The sequence below is a fragment of the Microtus ochrogaster genome, chromosome 8 (assembly GCF_000317375.1).
Source record: "Microtus ochrogaster isolate Prairie Vole_2 chromosome 8, MicOch1.0, whole genome shotgun sequence".
Lineage (NCBI taxonomy): Eukaryota > Metazoa > Chordata > Mammalia > Rodentia > Cricetidae > Microtus > Microtus ochrogaster.
In genome coordinates, this window is record NC_022015.1 from 53,426,155 (window position 1) to 53,442,315 (window position 16,161).

At 48.8% G+C, this 16,161-nt stretch overlaps 1 protein-coding gene across 2 annotated transcripts in view; it reads left to right on the plus strand.

Moving 5' to 3' along the window:
- Positions 1-7,436, plus strand: part of Apba1 (amyloid beta precursor protein binding family A member 1) — a 70,407-nt gene extending 62,971 nt beyond the window's left edge. For both annotated transcript variants that reach the window (XM_005352073.3, XM_013348075.2), the window contains 3 exons: positions 1,140-1,259; positions 2,752-2,892; positions 3,553-7,436. In XM_005352073.3, the coding sequence (XP_005352130.1) occupies positions 1,140-1,259; positions 2,752-2,892; positions 3,553-3,624 (333 nt within the window). In that variant the 3' untranslated portion in view covers positions 3,625-7,436. The remainder of the gene's footprint in view (positions 1-1,139; positions 1,260-2,751; positions 2,893-3,552) is intronic.
- Positions 7,437-16,161: the final 8,725 nt, after the last annotated feature.

A 16,161-nucleotide genomic window follows, 5' to 3' on the forward strand; every position in this document is an offset into this window, starting at 1 on the left:
TCTCTCTCTCTCTCTCTCTCTCTCTCTCTCTCTCTCTCTCTCTCTCTCTCTCTCTCCTGAAGGAGAGTCTAAAATGACCTTCAGACTTTTCTTAATCTTCTGGTCTCACAGATAAGAGTCCAGTCAGGCAGACATTTCCTGAGTGCTCTGATCTCCCGACCTTAGCTGTAGCAGCAAGGCCTCCAACCTCACAGTGTCATCTGTTTGCTCCAGGATGCAGAAATCACCACATCCTCTGCACAGTGTCTCTTGAACTGGGATGGGAAGCTCCTTCTCAAAGCCTGTCCATGCTGGGGACTGGTGCATGAAAGGGCTCGGGGATTGCTGCTCAGAGCATCTGCTCCAGCAAGCAGGAGGCAACAAGGGCAGAACAGGCCTTCCTCAGAACCAGCAGCTCTGGAGGGGGCATAGTTATTTCTGGACTGGCTTCTGCATGGTCCCCACTTCTCAGCATGTAGCTGACGAGATGGTGGATGCACCTACCTGGAGGAGAGATGGTTTGGCTAATGTGTAGGGAGCTGCAAACAGGCTCTGAAAACCGTTTCCCGTGCATAACTAAAGGTCAGCTTTTCTTCTATAATCCATCCTGGCCTAGAGGACGGGCAGGTGACCAAGGATGAACCCATGTGCAGTTCCCTGTCTCATTTCTTCTTCATAATCCATCACATCCCAGGAAGGCAAACACACTGAGTTTCCAGTTGTACTGGGGATACCCACAAGCTAGAAGATCTCTCCAGACATTAAGAGTGGGGAAGAAGCAGCCCGAGACCAGAGAGAAGCAGCTTTGGGAGTGAGCTGCTGCTGTGATGTGTACACCCTCTGTTAGGAGTCACTGCTAGAGTCTGCCTTGGCGAGGAGAGAGCGCATGTCCCGTGTGGCTTTCCCCCAACAGGCTACACCCTCATCCCTCAAGCACATGGACTTTTTTCCTTATAGTTGTACCTTTGCCAGGTCCATTTTGCAGCCACCCAGAGTCCAACCCTGTAGGGAGGCCTCACAGGGATGGCTCCAGGTCGGGCACACACAGCCTTCAGAAGACTGCAGGTGTGGGCGCTGCCTCTGTGTCCGGCCGCGTCTGCCTCTGTTTACTCTGCCTGACTCAGTGGTCACCACTCCACTGCGTTTTATTCACATTTTAGGGCTTAAAGAACCAGTCGCGGGTAAAGCTGAACATCGTGAGGTGCCCTCCAGTGACCACAGTGCTAATAAGGAGGCCGGACCTTCGCTACCAGCTGGGATTCAGCGTCCAGAATGGAATTGTAAGCATACGTCAAACCACATCCTTTTCCAATACTGACAAATGGAAATGGAGGTATACTGAATTATTTTCTAGCTGGTCCACTCCCTTCATCTTTTCATCCAGCAGATAGATTTGGGGTTTTCGGTTATACTTTGACTAGCTTGGGATTTCGTCTGATTGGGGGTGGAGTGTGCTAGGCAGGCATTCTACCAAGGAGCCACAGCCCTAACCCTAGACCCTTGGTCTCACACCTCCAGTGTGGAAATCAGCTATGGAACATTTGACCTGAGAGCACCCTAGAGCCAGAAGGACCCACTCACCCCAGACCCACTAAGCTCCCTTGCTGCAGGTCTTGTCTGCATCAGCTTTTGAATAAAGATGCAGGGTCCGGGGTGTAAAGCCAGCTTCCTAAGTTCACAAGCACTCTTGCTTAGTGTGTAAGGTGTAACCTGCAGCACTGGGAGCGTTCCTTCACCAGGGGTTACAGCCGAACCACAGGAAGTAGCTGGCTATACCATTGACTCCATCCCTGTAAGAAGTGAGTTTGGCCAAGCACCGCCAAATAGAGAAGAACAACAGGTCCCTCTCTCCTCGTGCCATAGTGCGGAACACAGTAGGCTTCTAGCTGTTGACTGAGGTTTTCTGTCCTGCCCGGTCCTACAACCATTAAGTCCCAAAGAATCACACAGAGGTCTACATTAATCATAAACTGATTGGCCCAGTAGCTCAGGCTTCTTATTAACTAATTCTTATAACTTACATTAGCCCATAATTCTTGTCTGAATTAACCATGTGGCTTGGTACCTTTTTCAGTGAGGCAGTCACATCTTGCTTCCTCTGCAGCTGGGTCACAATTGAAGACTCAAACTTCCCTCTTCCCTGAATTCTCATTGCCCTGCCTCTACTTCCTGCCTAGCCATCCCACCTCTACTTCCTACCTGGTTACTGGCCAATCAGTGTTTTATTAAAAGTAATACAAGTGACAGGATAAAAGACCATTGTCCCACAGTGCCTCTTTAGATCATGCAATAGTGATCCTCAAATATAGGCTTCTAGCATCAAACAGTTCCATAGGTAAGCCTGCTTGAGACTATGGAAATCCGATTGAAACACTAACTGCCAACAGATAGGCCCAAAAAGGATGGAAGGTGGTCAGAGTTCAGCACACGAGTAAGTTCACACCTGCCATACCTCTGTGCAAAGTTTGTGCCCAAGGCAGCCTGTTGGGCTATAAAACCTACTTTTGCCACTGCTGTATATGGTAATAGGGACCAGACACAGGATCTTGTGCATGCTAGTTAAACATTCGACCAGAGCTCCGTACTGGGCCACCAAACTTACGGTTCATAAAAAAAACCTGAGAGATTTAAATCACAAGCCTCGCCAAGTCAGCTTCTAAGGGGTATTCACGGTAGAGTACTAGGGCCCCAGGGAAGCCAGTCCTTCACCCCCACATGGTTTGAGGATGTGGCCCTGCCCACTGTGTGTAACCTGTTGTTTGCCTCTGGTAGATCTGCAGCCTCATGAGAGGGGGAATAGCTGAGAGAGGAGGGGTCCGCGTGGGACATCGGATCATTGAAATCAATGGCCAGAGTGTGGTGGCCACACCACATGAAAAGATCGTCCACATCCTCTCCAATGCTGTTGGGGAGGTAGGAATGAGGCCTGGGGTTCAGCAGGGCTGAGGTACTGCATGTGCGCCTCACACGCTTTGCTGGGAGCCTCCTAGAGCCCCCTTTCCCTCCCTAGATGCCCCTTGGTAGGTAGACCATCTGCCGCAGACCTGTGGGATGTAACCTTACCTACCTTCTCTTCCTCATTTGTGTTGCTACTCCCTTTGGTTCCCCAAATTCTCTCATTTTCTCCCAATTAACCCCACCAGGTATGATTGGAAGACACAAATTAGATTCAAAACTCCTAAAACCAGGAGCTCCCAGCACTGGCATGGGCTCGCATCACATCCTAACTACATTTCTGGGGTTTCTGCTCTTGATGTAGTAGCAGAACGCTTTGAGATGGGCAGGCCCTCCCCACTGCCAGACAGGGGATGGAAGCAGGCAGTTAGAAATCCAGAGCCCTTCTTCCCATGGAGCCATCTTTACTTTTTAAAGGGCTGTAAAGACAGGAGCCTTTAACTGGGAAACTACACCTTACCCAGTTTTTCCTATCACTTACAGTGCCCCCCCCAAAAAAAAACTTTTTTTAGAAAGCCATGGGCTTCACTCTTCTTCGGACATGTCTGGCGGTTGGGGGTGGGCTCTCTTGGAAACTGTATGGTCCCAGCCCCAGTTAACATGGCTGTCTGCCCTCAGATCCATATGAAGACGATGCCAGCAGCCATGTACAGACTGCTGACGGCCCAGGAGCAGCCTGTCTACATCTGAGCTGCCCCTCCGCAGCAGCGGCATGCATGGAGGAACCTCCTCACCGTGGTTGTGTTTCTTGTGCTGCATCGTGTGTCACTGAGACATTTCCCTTTCTCACTCAGTGTTTGGTCGTACACAGGAAGAGAAGAACGGCAAGGACTCTTTACTCTCTGTCTCTCTCCAGTTTGCTTTTTTTCTGTTCCTTCCTTAATACCAGGGAAGTTTTGTGTGTGTCCCCTTGAGGGTGGAGAACAGCTAATATTTACCTGGGATCGTTGTGGAGGGCCTTTGGGGGTCCTAAGGTGGTTGCCACTGCCCAAGCGGACATTATCCCTCCCCAAGAGGCACACACTTCCCTGAAGGAGCCCTCAGGGGCAGCAACAGAGCTGACTGAGCAGTGCCTAAAACTCACGTGCTGACTCCTGCCTGCCCTGCCCCGCTTGATGGGAAGACAGTGGCAATGAGGACAGCCACATCTTTAGTGTTCGCTGCCTGCTGTGGAGTTAGGGCTCCAGACATTATTTCTGCCCAAAATTTCTGAGCCAATTTTAAATCTCTTCCATAGTCCCCTCTTGTTTCAATGTGTGTGATAATACAGGCCTAATGCAGAGAAAAGAGAACGTGACATCCTGGGCAAGGCTGCCATGACACTGAAGAGATCCTGGCAAGTCACAGGGGCTCTGAGGCTTCCAAGATTGCCCCAAGGTTACACATCAGGGGATAACCACAGGCAGGTACGATCTTCCTGCACTCTTGCACAGGCACTTACCACACATGTACAACACACATGCACACGCATGCGCGCGCGCACACACACACACACACACACACACACACACACACACACCCTGCACAGTGTCTCCTTTGCTCTCTACCTCCATTGAGGTAGGCTAAAGATCTAGCACACAGATGAGGGGAAGCACCAGCACCCCTCTGAAAGACCCCTTCTCCCAGCAGAAGGTTGACACATGCAGAAAGTGGCCAGCCTTGTCCTGAGAAAGAGGCCCTCCTGGCTGAGGCCTGGCCTTCCCGATCCCAGTTGGCTCAGAGTGCCCTCTAGGACCCCCCCACCCCACATACACACTGGAGGTTCTTGAGGGACAAACTGTGATATGGGTAACCTCGTGTCATGCTTCCTGTCCCAAAGCTAAGCCAGCCTGGGCCCTTTCGCAGCCACTCCTGAGGACGTGACATTTCAAAGGCTAGAACAGATAAGTCACAAAACCAAGCAGACTTAATGCTTGGTATTGGGCCTAGAAATCCCCCAAGATGTGCTCCAGAAAGAGCATCTGCTGTCTGCTAGGTCTGGGAGTTTGCAGCCGGTGTGGAAGGCTGGATGCTTTCAGCCGGTGCCTCGTCTTCTGAGTTACGTCTCAGTCTAGTTCATGTGTTTTAATATTATTCTGAGCCAGTTTCCAACTTATTCTGGTCCAAAGAGCAGTTTGTTTTCGTGTGGGATGTGTCTAGACTTTGTTTCTGTTTTGTTTTGTTTTGTTTTCATTGATGACCTCAGTAGAGACAGGGGAAGAAAAACTAATATATTTTGTAATATGAATATAGTCCCTGCTCTCCACATCTGGGATATTTATGTTGTGTCTGTGGAGATGGGAGTTCAGTGAGCAGTGTTAGGGAGGATGGGTTTACAGAGGGAAGGGTGGGGTCTGGGGGAGGGAGAGATGTGAATACAGCAAGATAAAGAACAAGAGACTTCATCTCAGGACGCAAAAAGTCAAGCCCCTGGGGTGAATACAGAAAGATAAAGAACAAGAGACTTCATCTCAGGACGCAAAGAGTCAAGCCCCTGGGGACTCTGACTTGAGTTGTCTGGGCAGAGTCAGAAAAGCCTGGTTCTTGCAGGGATCCACAGTGGAGCCCTCAGGTTTACTTTGGTACAAGAAGTTTCAGTGCTGTCTGCCCCCGCCCCCCCCCCAGCTGTCCAGATAGCTGCCTGAGACGTGGCGGGGCTGCTGCTACTACAGAGCTGTGCGGATGGAGTTAGGACCAGACGAGCCAGACTATCTGGACTTTAAAGGGTATCCCACCAAGTGCTCCTGCATGACCAGACCCAAGGTCAAACCCCAGCAAATGTGAAGACTGGGAGCAATGGTCTGGGTTCTCCTCACCTCTCTGAAATAACTAAGCTTCCGGGTATCTAATATAATCACACACTGAAAAGTGTAGCCCGTCCCTCCTCTGCCAAAAAGCGATGGAGAGGACCAAAAGAGGCAATATTGCTGGCGTATTGGGAACCTCAGAAAGTCACTTGAGAGGCTGATGTCTGTCAGATCCAGGGTGGTCACCACAAGTACATGTCCACACAGCTATACAGGAAGGCGGGAGGACAACGAGGCTGGTCTGGGACTGGTCAGGGACAGGCTCCAAAAACACATCACTCCCAGTATAACCCCCAAATCACCCCAGGGAAGGGGAAAGAGAAAATACTTCCCATTCTTGTTGCACAAAAACCCTGGAAACTTTAAGAGGGGACTGAAAAGCCAAGCTTCTCTTGTGAGCTTTTCTAGAGAGCTAACAGTTTAGCATGATTGTAAGATTACCTAGGCTTTTGTGTTAACCAAAGTGGCTCCCCCAACCCAGAGGGAAAACTGTTGGAGCTTGGTCCATGCCCCTGGCTGAAGCACAGTCTTCCTCTGTTGGCGTCAGACTGAGTGGTTAAGTTGGGGTCAGGTCTTATCTGGCATCTTCACATACATAGTTACATATGTAAATATCTCATCACCCAGAATGATGGCGCCGACTTCTGCGCTCTGCCCACTCAGTTAGGACATGATGGTGACTCCGCTTTGGGACCAGGCTCCCAGACTCACTCCACCCCCACCCCAATCTAAGGAGGTTGCACCACAACCCACTCTGCCTCTGCCTTCTCCAGTGGGAGCATTTCAGGGAGCCACCATCGGCCTTGAGTTCATGAGAGGAAGAAAGCCCCACAGATCAATGGCTAGAGCCCACTTCCTGAGTGATAACTTTCTCCCTCACCACAGCAGGCCCCTGGAGGTAGAGCACACAGCAGGCCGCCACCTCCCTGCTCACCGGTTTGCTTTCTGAACATCGCCCATTACCATTGGCCTTCAGGGAGTCAAGTAACCTACTACCTCCCCCATCGCTCCTCCTCCCTCCTGCAGCCCCACCCACACATATGCTCCCTGTAGACAGCACACTGATGCAAACCCACCCCCAAGCCCTGCTCCAGTCTCTCCACCCACTGGTGTGGCTGTCACTGATGTTTACAACCAAGGGCCACTTCCTGCTGATGTTTTATCTCTCACCTTCCCAAGGCTACCTGTTGGGTTTGCGGTTCACCTCTGTCTACTCCTTCCCTGGATAGGGTCCACCTGAGCACACAACCCTGACTTTGTTTTCCCTCCATCAAGGCAGTGTGTGATGACCATGTGGGAATGAAATCTCTTGTACATACTTAGCACAGCACCTGGGGTATGAACTCGCACCCCCATTCTGTAACGGGGTGCATTAGCGCTTACTGTAAAACATCGGGAGAAATATAGTATTGTATTTGTAACAATATTGTTCTTTGTATACACGAAACTCAATGATCTCTATATATAAATATAAATATATATATAAATAAAATATATCTACACGTGAGCCTGGAATGTTGCCACTGCACACCCACTGAATGTATTTCCTCTGACAGTCTGGTCACCAGTCCTGGCCCACCCTCCCCTTCTTTGTGCTGTGGCCGCAGTTGTCTGGTTTGGGGTTGTGATGTATTAAATGTGCTATCTCCTTATTTAACTGAACGCTAACGTCTGTATAAGAATTGCTGCAACAATAAACAAGGACTTTGCCTCTTAGCCCTGGCTGAGTGCCTGACTGTTTCAAGGAGGATGGGCCTGCGTGTGCAGGGAGGATTTGGTCTTCCCTAATAGGTCACGTCCAGCTAAGGGTTATGGGGACTGGTTGCTACCCCGATATTTATCAGTGACCTGTCACCCCACAGTGTTTTCAGTCTCCTTGGAGCACGGGTGTCATGGGAGAAAGGACCCTGTAGGTTTCATACTTGGTGACATCACTGAGGAAGGAAAGGCAGAAATTAATCCTTCCCTCTACAAATAAATAAATAGAAACAGAAGAGGTCTTCATTGAGGGCTGGAGCCACAATGGGAAACAGTGCCTCGGAGGACCAATCTGAAGATTCTGTGAGAATGCTCCAGAAGCCTTTTACCTAGGACTCTTTGCAATCCCACTCTTCAGCATTTGGTAACATGATGTTCCTGGTGCCAGGAGCATGAGCAGAGCACAAGGCTCCCAAAAGGGAAGGTGTGGCCTAGTCTTCATTAGAACATCAACCTCCTCATCCTTCCAGAAAAACTAGTTGTAGGTCTCTTAGGGACTGTGCTCTGCAGCTGCTGGAAACCCTGGAAGGTAGAGGCTGGGAATAGTTGGGTTTTTGTTTGTTTGCTTTGTTTTTTTTTTACTTTTTTATTAATTTTTTTCATTTATTTTACATACCAGCCAGTTTACCTCCTTCCTCTCCTCCCGTTCCCTCCCCTCACTCCCCTTTTACCCTGCCACCATCCACCACTCCTGTATCATCTCCATATGGGGGCCAGGCCTCCCATAGGAGTCAACAAAGCATGGCACATTAGGTTGAGGCAAGACCAAGCTCCTCCCCCTGGGCAAGCAACCCAGCTTGGGGATTGGGTTCCCAAAAGTCAGCTCAAAGTGCCAGAGACAGGTTCTGGGAATTATAAAAGCCTTGTGGCAGCATGCTGTGCCCCAGAATCACTGGGTCTTTGTTACCATGCTTATAGCTCTGTAACAAAACACTTGGTGTTGAAAAGCTTAAAAAGATGGTGGTAGACTAAGACCCCCCTCCCCAAACACACACAGCTGTCTCCTCATAGAAGCATCTTAAATAGCTCTATTCCCCACCAAAACCACTTTCAGAAGAACAAACCCAGATGAGAAATCGCAGGACCTAGTTTTAGTGTGATGAAAAAATGTGTTGACAGGAAAGAGTCTTTATCCAAGAGCACTGTCTTGGGGACAGAGTCATTGGGATCTGCGAGTGCTCCTGGATGCAGACCACCCTGGCTCCAAGGAAGAGAACTAAGACCCCAGTGGGATCAATTTGTAGACTAGCCTGCATCCCCCTCCAGCTGCTTCAGTTTCCCACCACTAGTACACCACGCCATAGCATTGTGGGTTTGGTCCTACTCCTCCTTACTGCTCCAACAGATGGGTTAAAACCTGGGTCAACTATGTGCTGTCTACAAGAAATTCACTTCTGAAGATACGTAATAGACTAAAAGTGATGAGGCGATGTGATGGTTCATTTTCATTGTGCACTTAACTGGATTTAGAATCATACAGGAGGTTGGAAAGATGCATATCTGGGTGTATCTATAAGGGTGTTTCTAGATTAACTGAGCTAGGAGAGACCTATCATTGTACCTGAAAGAAAGAAAACTGCTAGATCTGAACCCCAGAGTTAATAGAAGGAAAAAAAATAAAGACCAAAGGAGCAATAAAGAAAAAGTATGAACCATTAGCAAAATGAAAAGTTGTTTTTCTCAAAAACAAACAAACTCAAGAGAAGTAAACCAGACACAAAAGCAGAGAGAAGAAAGAAATACAACTTATACCATCAACTACAACAGCATTCAAGATTATGAACAATGACATACAAAAATTGATAAACTAAAAAAAGGACAAATTTCTGTCCATATACAGGAAGACTGAGGCATGGAGAAATAAAACACTGGACAGACAGTTGACAGGAGCCTGTATTTAGACAACTCCCAAGAGTCCACCACAAAACAGCGATTTAATAAGTGAGCATCATGTGATCGAGGGCAAGACCCAAAACAGGCTGAAGTCAGTTGTGCTTCTACATAGCAACAGTGAAATGATTGAAATGGAAAACAGTAGCCAAAAAAAAAAAAATTATCTAGGAGAAAAGAGCCCTGCAATGAAAAGTATAAAGCACTGGCAAAATGAACTGGGAAGGCCACACAGAAACACAGAAAGATGTCTGTGTCCATGGAATCAAACGGTTGATACTGGCTAAACATTCATACTGACTGAATAAAGCAACCTACAGATCCAGTGTGATCTCAGTCAAAATACCAATGACTTTCTTCCCATATCTAGAAAAAGACCCTAGGATACATTTAGGACCGCCAAATAACTATGAACTAAAGCAAAAAATAAATAAATAAATAAATAAATAAATAAATAAATAAATAAAGCAAATTTGAGGCAAAAGAACATCATCTTGTCAGCTAACATGAAAGTATACTACAAAGCTATAATAATTGAAACATGCTAATGATGTAAACTATGGGTCCACGGCACAACAGAACAGACTAGACCACAGAGGAGACTAGAACTGGACTCCATCTCTTACCACACACAAAAAACAGCTCGAATTAAGGACTCAACCATAAAACAGAGTGGAAGCAGACATAGGGGAAATATATTAGGAATAACCAATTTTTTTTTGGTTTTTTTTTTTTTTTGGTTTTTTCGAGACAGGGTTTCTCTGTGGTTTTGGAGCCTGTCCTGGAACTAGCTCTTGTAGACCAGGCTAGTCTCGAACTCACAGAGATCCGCCTGCCTCTGCCTCCCGAGTGCTGGGATTAAAGGCGTGCGCCACCACCGCCCGGCTACCAATTATTTTTTTTTAATAAGACTCCCAAACACAGGAAATACAAACAAAAACAGACAGGCAGGATAACACCAAACTGAAAATCTACAATGGCGAAAGAAACAAAAGAATAAAGATACAACCTAAAATCAGTGGGAGAAATATTTTCAAACTATGCATCTAACAAGGATAATTTTAGAATATGTTAGAAGATCAATAGCAAATAATAATCTTCTTAAAAATCGGAACAAACCTAAAGAGTTATTTTCAAAAGAAAAAAACAGGCAAACAAATGACAAACAGATGTGTGGCACCCCGGGAACCATCACTGAGGATCAAAGCCACAATCAGATGAACTCAGTCCACGTGGAATGGCCAGCGGCAGAGGAGACAGGAATGCCAGCAACTTCCATGGGGAAAGAGAAGAGTAGCAAATGAGTAGCGCCAGCCGCAAATTCCTTAAGAACTACTTATATGATTGCTGTGTGATCCAGCAGCTCCACCGGTACAGACCCAAAAGTAAGAAGGTCCCAGTGTTAGAGAAGAGCTCTGGTCTCCACACCTGCACACGGCACGCTCTCTCACCCACACCTGCACAGGGCTTACGGCTCGCTCACCCACACCTGCACACGACACGCTCGCTCACCCACTGAGCCATCACCACAGGCCTCTCAAGGCAGTCCTTGAACCATTACAACCAGCAGCCAGAAAAGCAACAGCAATCCTAGCACGGGGTCCCCCAGCTACAAGCAGCAGGGCTAGAGAGCAGTCAAGACTAATGGCACTTTTAATAAACTTTGAGAAACAAATGTCACCCCCCCCCCAGGTGCTACCAGTCAGAGGGGTTTTGGATAGGTCAGACAGGTGGGACCCGCAGCAGGGGAAGTTTTAGGACAGGACAGCAGCCCACAGGTGAGACTTTTCCCCCACGGCGGTCAGCTCACAATAACCCTTAGGAGGTGAAATGATTGTTTCTGGATTAGCTGGGCTTAACTATCTGGATAGAACATTTAAATGTAAGTAGGACTGGATCGCCCTGGTGGTGAGCCATGCTGGAATACGAATTAAGGTTTTAATGAACACTCGAGATGGAAATAGACCTTTTGTGCCTTCCAGCCTATCGTTTACTACTAATTAACCCCTCTCTATCTCTTCACTCTCTGGCTCTCTTAATTAAATTTAAGACATCTCAGAAGTTGGTTTTCTTATTGGTACCTGTATATGCAAACATCATAGGGCTCACTGTCAACCCAAAACTCAGCTCTCATCTCAAAGGGAAGGGCTTTATTCTAGAGCCAAAAATGAGTGAGCTTGACCCAGGGACACAGATTCAGGTTGTCCCAAATACCATGTTCAACGCGGTAAGTTTCACCGAGTCTTTATAATTGCGGATCAAAAGACAGCTATAGATCCAGGCACTTTTCAAACACTCAGGTGGAAACATCAGGTCGGCAGCTTCTGACCAAGCAGGGAAATCTCAGATAAATTTCAGATGCTATTGATGCCTTTCTTAGCATCTGTGTTTGGGGAAGGCAGCGATATGTTATATCCTAAAAGGGGTCATGGGCTAGTCACAAGGATGCTAGGTTAGACACAGAGTGAATGCAATGGACGGCTAAGAAGGGAGCTAAAAATCACCCAAGAGAGTTGGATTTGGGTTCTGCAGGATTCCAACACTCCATAACCACAGAGTTCAGTCAGCCTGCCTGGTAGAATCTTCAGCATGGGTATAGCCTTTCCCAGAGAATTTCAGTTCTCAATAACCCATATATGTACATTGCAATGTGTCAATTTTTCAATAGTAAAAATGGCGATAAACAGTAACTTCAAAAGAAAATCATTTGACTCACAGTTCTGGACAATCCGAGCAGCCTCAGGCCAGTGTCCTGTCCAGGGGCCCCTGGTGGAGAAACGGAAAGGGAGCCAGTGGCCTGAAGAAGTGGCCTAGCATGTGGGTGACCTTCCTTTATAGGCACCAGCTCTAGAAAGACTAACCCAGCAGCCCATCCCATTCCTCCAAGACAGCACTGGCCTTGCTGGAGAGAGGGTGTCTGGTCCTCAGCACCTTCCAATCAGCTGGGGCTCCTGAGGGCGCTCCTCCACACAGCCACACTGAAGGTTAGACTACCAGCCCACAACTTCCTCACTTCCGCTTTGGGGGCTGGAAAACTTCCTCACTTCCGCTTTGGGGGCGGGACTACATCTAAACTAGAGCGGGGCCTAGTCTCCCATCACGTGGAGCAAAGCGCCCCATCGTGCATGACCAGGAAGAGCAGGAAGATAGATTTAGCTCAGTCCTGAGGAGCCACTCAGATAGGAAGACTCTCAGTCGGTCCTAGAGCAGGCCTCTGGGTAGGACGTTTACAAAGCACTTTCTTTTCTGTCCATTAGCTTAATTGCCACAACACCTGAGGGAGGCAGAGGCCGAGTCTCATTTATAGCCCAGGAACCTCCAGTTTAAGAAATCAAGTTTCTGCTCCAGTGGCCATAGCTGTACTGGACTGACTCTCTCTCTCTCTCTCTCTCTCTCTCTCTCTCTCTCTCTCTCTCTCACACACACACACACCAGGTTTAACCGCATTCCACCCACTTCCTAAGTGATCATCAGTGGACCATCTCCGGTGACAACTAGACGCTGGGAGCAGCAAGAGAAATTTTTGCTTCTTGCCTTCTCTCCCTCTCATGCAGTAAGTGAGGTAATAACAGAAGCTTCCTTGAAAAGTCACAGACCACCCTTTCTGGCTCACTCGGCTGACCTAAGCTACTGACCAGGAATTCCATGAGCTAGAGCCCGTCTCGGGCTCTGACAGGCTAGTCCTACAAAGAGAACCCTCTTGACAGAGCTGTGGCCCTGGCAGCCGGCGGCAAGCACCCTCCTCACCCAGAGGCCCTGGCTGCCCATTTGCCCCCTCGTTTCCCCACCACCAAGGACACCATCCTCCACAACACTCACCCTCATCGCTAGGGGAAAGGCTTCGCCAGCACTGGGTGGCCCCAGCATGGGAGGGGGGCGCGTCTCAAGGGCAGAGAAGATGCTTCATTTTCCTTACCCCACAGGGAGAGAAGGAAGGAAGAGCTTTCCTGGTCTCTGTATTTGCACAAAGGACAGTACCCCTCAACGGGAGGGCAGTACCACCAGGGGTACCTGAAAGCGCCTGTAGGGAGAAGCTGAGGTGGGCAAGCCCCGCCCTGTGTCAAGCCACGCCCCTCTGAAAGCCCCACACTCTTCGGCCAGCCCCACCCCAGCCACCCTAAAGCTCACAGAATCTCTTGGTCTTCGTCTTCTAAAAGTCTTGCTTCGTCTGCTCCTCGGTTTCTTGACCTCACTGAGCATGCTCATCTTGTGAGGCCCGTGTGTCTAGTACGAACAGAATTTTTGCAGCTGAAAGGGATATCTAAAAACCGTTAGTGCCTGAGGACCTATAGGAAGTCGAATGGTTGGTTTTTTAATCAACACTAGGGCACACAGAAATTACGACCTTCGTACAATGTTAAATGAGAATGTGCTCCCAGAGTTTCGTTCCCCCCCCCCACACCAAGTGATCCCGTCTTAAAACAGCTACAGGCTGAGCGCTGAAGGTTAACTGTACAACAATGTGGAGTGTATCCTAAGTTCAACACCCAGCAACCCAAATCATGTTTAATGTATTTCAAGACAATTTTAAATTTTTAATGGTTTTAATGGTAGTTGTTTTGCGTGTATTGGTTAGAAAGAGCCTTTCTGAGACTAGGGAGAGGGAGCTATAGGTGGCTAACCAACAAGGGCTCCCAATTGACAGGGTGGCGTGCATGAACGCCCTGAAGCCAGCGTCCTCCAGATAGCGCTTGACTCCGGTGATTACAGCTGAGCTTGGCAGGCAGAGGATAGACCGGCAGATGGCGATGGCTGGGGGGAAAAAAACTGTAGTGCTACACGTTTCTAATTGCTAATTGCTTCAACATGTGTTTTCAACTCTCCCCATGGCTTCCCTGTGCTATCTCCCAGGGAAACCACAGGCTTCATGAAACCAGCGATGGATTTGGCGCCCTCTGATGGAATAGTGAGGGAAAGGCCATGCCTACAAGATTCCCAGAGGGCAGCAGCAGGAGTGAGGGATTTCTCAGACCTAGCCTGGCTCCCACAGCTACCTTCCAGATGAGGACACTAGGGAGGCAGGCGGAGTTGGTGCTGCGACTCACCGACTAATGCTCCGCTGTGCAAACCCAGAGGCTGATAGAGGCACTTTCGTCAGGGCCTGGAGTCCTGGAGGCAGGCTTACTACACAGCAGTGATTCTGCTTGTAGGCCACCCCAGAGGTTCTGAGCTCATTTGGTGGAGACCATACATTCAAAGGCATGAGGAGGAGATACACACACACACACTTGGTGCCAGGGAAGCGGGGGGGCGGGGGCGGTGAGAGGAGGGTAGAATTCCCTGAGTCCACCTAAAATTTAGACTATTGTTTCCTAGCTCTCCCTGTGACTCCAGCTTCAGGCTGGCCACAGAAGTACAAATAAGATTTGGAAGGCTCGTCAAAGTCAGGGTCTTATAATATCATGTATATGGGAGTGCACATCCCCTGTCGCTGGCTGACGGTCCACATGGCCAGCACACACACACACACACACACACACACACACACACACACACATCACAGAAGTGATGGCCAGCCGTGGCCGGCTCCATGTCACTCTAGCCTCATGGACAACAGTCAGCCCTGCTGAAGTCAGAGGTCACCCTTTGCCCAGGCCTCTTACTGGCCCATACAGGTGTGTTTGGCTGAGCTGTAGAGAATGCCTAGCTCCCTCCCACACCGAAGGAGCCCAAGCACAGCACAGAGGGGAACATGAATTGCCTTACTTCTGGCATCTATATGAGAAATTTGGTTCTCGCTTTATGGCATCAGAAAGCACAAAAGCTCCCCCATCTTAAGTTTGCTCCCAAGAACCTGGAAAGAATAACTCCAGCTTCTGCAAAGATGAGCTCCTCAATGGCCATGCACCCCATCCTTTCCCATCTGACAGACCTGGGTACCAATGGCAGTTACAGGGACCTCCTCATCCTCCTGCTATTGCTAGGGAAGCAGGCTTTAATCCTCCAGGGGGTAGCAGGCCAAGGACACTGAACTGCTAACTATTCCCTTTAGCTTTTCTTGTGGAGTGTTCAGGGTCAGTGAGAGAGCCAGTCACACTAACTAAGGTGGAGCGTGACAGAGGACATTCGCTATCACCCTCTGACATCCTCATATACATGCTCACATACAAGCACACATGTGCACAGTATCAAAGCAAATCACACAGGATCATCGGGACAGAGTACTTCCGAGTCGGTTCACTAGCATCCCACACCGGGAGGGCCCCTAGCACACAGCTCACTGCCCTCAGGGGGATTTGCACTGGAATTACACACATCCGGGCCCCATGGACAATTTTGGCAACCCTCTAAACTAACAAAACTGATAAGGAAAACGCTAATCATGGGGAGTAAACCCCTGTGTCACTCGGCTTATGGACAGCACATAAATTTGAAGTGAGTCAGAAGACAGAGACCAAGGTGGAATCGTGATGTTTTCTAACAGGAAGAGCACGGTGGGCCCAGTGCAGCTAGATCATGGGGTCCGCGTAGTAAAGGGCGGGAAGAAATCCTGTTTCCTAGTTCATTTCTCACTAAAATGAGTTATGAGTGACAGCAGGAGCTCTGAAAACCCCCAGGAATTCTGAGAATCATCAAGCTTAGAGGGGAGCAGGCATATCTGTCACCGGACCCTGTTTGGCGCACCCAAGTCATTGAGCCAAAGACTACGGTGCTCTGGCGCCACCTGGTGGCAAACAGCAAAATGCGGGCTTGCTGATTGTCCCCATTTCTCTAGTCACCTGGTGATCCCTTGGCTTATTCTTCCAAAGCAAGTGAGGGTAGGGCGGTTGCTTTGCTTTTTCTTTTGACTCTT